Here is a 3,807-nt window from a genome sequence, read left to right on the forward strand (position 1 = left end):
TGCCTGGAGAGGTTCCATCTGGTGAACGGCTTCTGCCCGCCTCCCCACCACCACCACCACCACCACCACCACCATCACCACCACCACCATCACCGGGCCCAGCCGCCGCCGCATCACCACCCCCCTCACCACCACCGGCCGCAGCCCCCTCTGGGCAGCTTTCCCGAGAGCTGCAGCAGCGACTCCGAGTCCAGCTCCTACTCGGACCACGCAGCCAACGACTCGGATTTTGGCTCCAGTGTCTCCAGCTCCAGCAACTCTGTGTCCTCGGAGGAAGAGGAGGAGGAGGAAGGAGAGGAGGAGGAAGAGGAGGAGGAAGAGGAGGAGGAAGAGGGGGGCAGCGGAGCCTCTGATTCCAGTGAAGTCAGCTCAGAGGAGGAGGAGGAAGAGGAGGAGGAGGAGGAGGAGGAGGACTCGTCCACCGAGTCAGACTCGAGCTCCGGCTCCAGCCAAGTGTCAGTGCAGAGCATCCGCTTCAGGCGCACCAGTTTCTGCAAGCCTCCCAGCGTGCAGGCGCAGGCCAACTTCTTGTACCATCTGGCCTCCGCCGCCGCTGCAACCAAACCCGCTGCTTTCGAGGATGCCGGCAGACTTCCCGACCTCCAGAGTGGTGTCAAAGCCGAGTCGCCAGAAGAGTGGAATCTGCAGAGCTGGACCCCCAAAGCGTCTCCGGTGTACTGCCCGGCCAGCCTGGGGACTTGTTTCCCAGAGATAAGGAACGATAGGGTATCTGAGATTACATTCCCACACTCTGAAATTTCCAGTACTGTAAAGAGAACTGACCTGACCATTAACTGCCTGGCAGAGGGGGCCTCTTCACCTAGCCCAAAGACAAACAATGCATTTCCACAACAAAGAATACTCCGAGAGGCTAGGAAATGCCTACCAGCAACTCCTACGACACACTGTGCAGATAACAGCACAATAGCTGCTAGGTTCTTAAGTCAGGATTCTTCACGAGCAGCCGCAAATTCAGAAAAAGATTCCAAACTCCCTCATTGTCCCGCATTTGCTACGGGTTTGCCCTCTTCTCAACCTGATCCCGAAGTGGAGGCAGCAGTAGGAACAGCAGCAGTAGCAGCAGCAGCAGCTGCTAAAGCAGAGACCCCCTGCTCTGACACGGGCGACAAGACATTGCCATTTCTGCACAATATTAAAATCAAAGTAGAAGACAGTAGTGCTAATGAAGAATATGAACCTGATCTTATCACAAATAAGCTAAAGTGCGAGTGCAATGATACAAAGGGTGAATTTTACAGTGTGACTGAAAATAAAGAGGAGGACGCCTTGTTAACCACAGCCAAGGAAGGTTTTGCATGCCCTGAGAAAGAAACTCCTTCCTTGAATCCACTGGCTCAAAGTCAGGGCCTTTCATGCACTTTAGGTTCTCCAAAACCTGAGGATGGGGAATATAAATTTGGTGCCAGGGTGAGAAAAAATTACCGGACACTAGTACTGGGAAAACGACCTGTCCTTCAGACTCCTCCAGTCAAACCAAATTTGAAATCAGCTAGAAGCCCTCGTCCTACAGGTAAAACTGAGACACACGAAGGAACACTGGATGACTTTACAGTTATAAACAGACGCAAAAAGGTAGCCAGCAATGTAGCATCCGCAGTGAAAAGGCCATTTAATTTCATGGCAAATTTTCCTTGTCCACCATCACTCATTATTGGGAAGGATGGGGATTTGTGGCCTGCATATTCCTTAAACACCACTAAGGATTCCCAAACTCCTCACAAGGCCCATCCTATATGGAAATGGCAGCTGGGCGGTTCTGCAATACCTCTTCCACCTAGTCACAAATTCAGGAAATTTAATTCATAAAGATGTTTTGGAAGATATTTTTTTGAACCATATTACCTTCCTTTTGTTGTAAACTGCACAGGATGGTTTGTACAAGTCCATTAATGGTGTTACACCCCCTTTGGAGTCCTGGTTTATCGCATTTTGAAGACAGAAATCGGATTACTTTTTTTTTTTTTCCATTGCGGTTTTTTTTTTTTTTGGAGTAGGGTGGGGGTGGGGTGGGAGAAGGGTTGGTTTACATACCACAGACTACTTCAGGCTAAAGACTCAAGTAAAACTCAGTTATTATGGTAGAGCTGGAACACTTTACTGTTTCAATGCTAATAATGCACCGGTACCTCAATTCAACTGCTACAAATAAATGTCAAAAGGTTGAATAATAAATATTACAATGAGCCATTAAGTTTATGCACTAGATTTCAGACCTGGAAGTGTAACTGTTAATTCAGTGAAAGTTTGTTAGGTTACATGGTTACACAGTGAGGTAGCAAGAAGTTTCTGTGAGCCCAAAATGTAGTTTTCAGGAGCTCTTGTTTGTGGGGTGTCTTTTTCTTTTTACTCCTCTCATTCCCTCTCCAAGAGTAGTTGCACTTAACTTTTTGTTGTTATGTGGGTTTGTTTTATTTTTGTTGGCTTTTTTTTGAATGAAAAGATGGGGTATGAATCTTGATTGAATGCTGATTTTAAAAAAACTGCCTCGTATATAATAAGTAAGAGAAATGTGGCATTGTATTTTTTTAAGGATGTGCTTTTACTCTTACAGCCACTCCTTGCAATTGGAAAAGTCCTTTTTGTGTTCTCACCCAAACATTTTAAATAAGATGACTGTTACTTTGTTTCCTGTCCATCTTGTGATCTGAACATGACTCTTCAAACTTTCAAAACAATGAAAATATCTCTCTTAATAGCAGGATATTTTATGGTCTAACTCTTCATAATGACAAAGCCGTAAATACAAGTAAGAAAAAGAAGAGTTAGAGTTGTAATACCCCAAATTAAAAAACAACAACAACAAAAAAATCAGTTATTTCAGGGCTTTTCTGGTACCAGAACTCAGGCACTTGGATTCTATTATCTTATTCTTTTTTTCTGCATCTCTCTCAAACTTCTGTTTTCAGACCATCCTGTGCATAGAGCAGGAGAGTTTCTACTGCAAGTGACAATCAGAGGTGACTATCTATATTTGCACTTAAAATCAAAGTAGTTCAACATGCAAATGGCTAGGGTCTAGCCCTTGGTAAGGGCCATGCTGGTATACTGTGTTGTGATGATGAGAGCAGTAAATCAAAATTATGGAAATTTGCACTGTTGAAAAGCATGCTTTAGCTTTATTTTCAATTAAAAAACACTGTTTAAAATTCCTGGTTCTATACATTTCTACTTATTCCAGATTCAAGGACGGTTAACAGGAATGAATGGTTTTGTTGACATTTTCACTTGTAATGGTTTTGCCTAAAAGACATGCATTTATTGGGTCTAGTGTTTGGTTGCAATACTTTGCAACTAGAGCCAGTCAGGTTCTATCCATGTCCCTGGTACATTTTTTTTTTGCCCCCAGATAACAAGAAAACTTTATAAACTTTGTTACAAATCAAGTTCTACAAGGTTCAGATTTATGAAAGTGAAGCAGACAGAGATAAGTTGTTCTTGTTGTTGTTTTAATTGAAAGTTGAATCTTAACAATTTTGGGGCCACCAATTATATATCTCAGATCTTTGCCATCTTGAATCTAAGAAGTTGCATCTATAGATCATAAATCACAAAGCAAAACAAGGCACCACTGAGATGTGATTAAGTCACTATTTCTCATGGAAATTCAGCCTATATTCCCTCTTAACCTTTTAATTCCTGCAGCCTTTGAAAATTTCCTTTTGTCTATAAATGCTGCAGAAAGATCTGGATGGTCTCAGCTCTAATTGCTGTATATGCTCTGTGGTTTTCCTCTTGTTTTAAAGGACAGAGGCCCAGTATACCTGCATCCAGATATACTTGGATGGA

General features: G+C 43.5%; 1 protein-coding gene across 1 annotated transcript in view; it reads left to right on the forward strand.

Annotated features, from left to right (window-relative positions):
* Positions 1 to 3,391, forward strand: part of Skida1 (SKI/DACH domain containing 1) — a 4,424-nt gene extending 1,033 nt beyond the window's left edge. Inside the window, exon 2 of the mRNA XM_013014650.1 lies at positions 1 to 3,391. This exon is cut by the window's left edge and continues 19 nt beyond it. Within this exon, the coding sequence (XP_012870104.1) occupies positions 1 to 1,827 (1,827 nt within the window). The 3' untranslated portion in view covers positions 1,828 to 3,391.
* The last annotated feature ends 416 nt before the right edge of the window (positions 3,392 to 3,807 follow it).

Source organism: Dipodomys ordii, unplaced genomic scaffold, assembly GCF_000151885.1.
Source record: "Dipodomys ordii isolate 6190 unplaced genomic scaffold, Dord_2.0 Scaffold24, whole genome shotgun sequence".
Lineage (NCBI taxonomy): Eukaryota > Metazoa > Chordata > Mammalia > Rodentia > Heteromyidae > Dipodomys > Dipodomys ordii.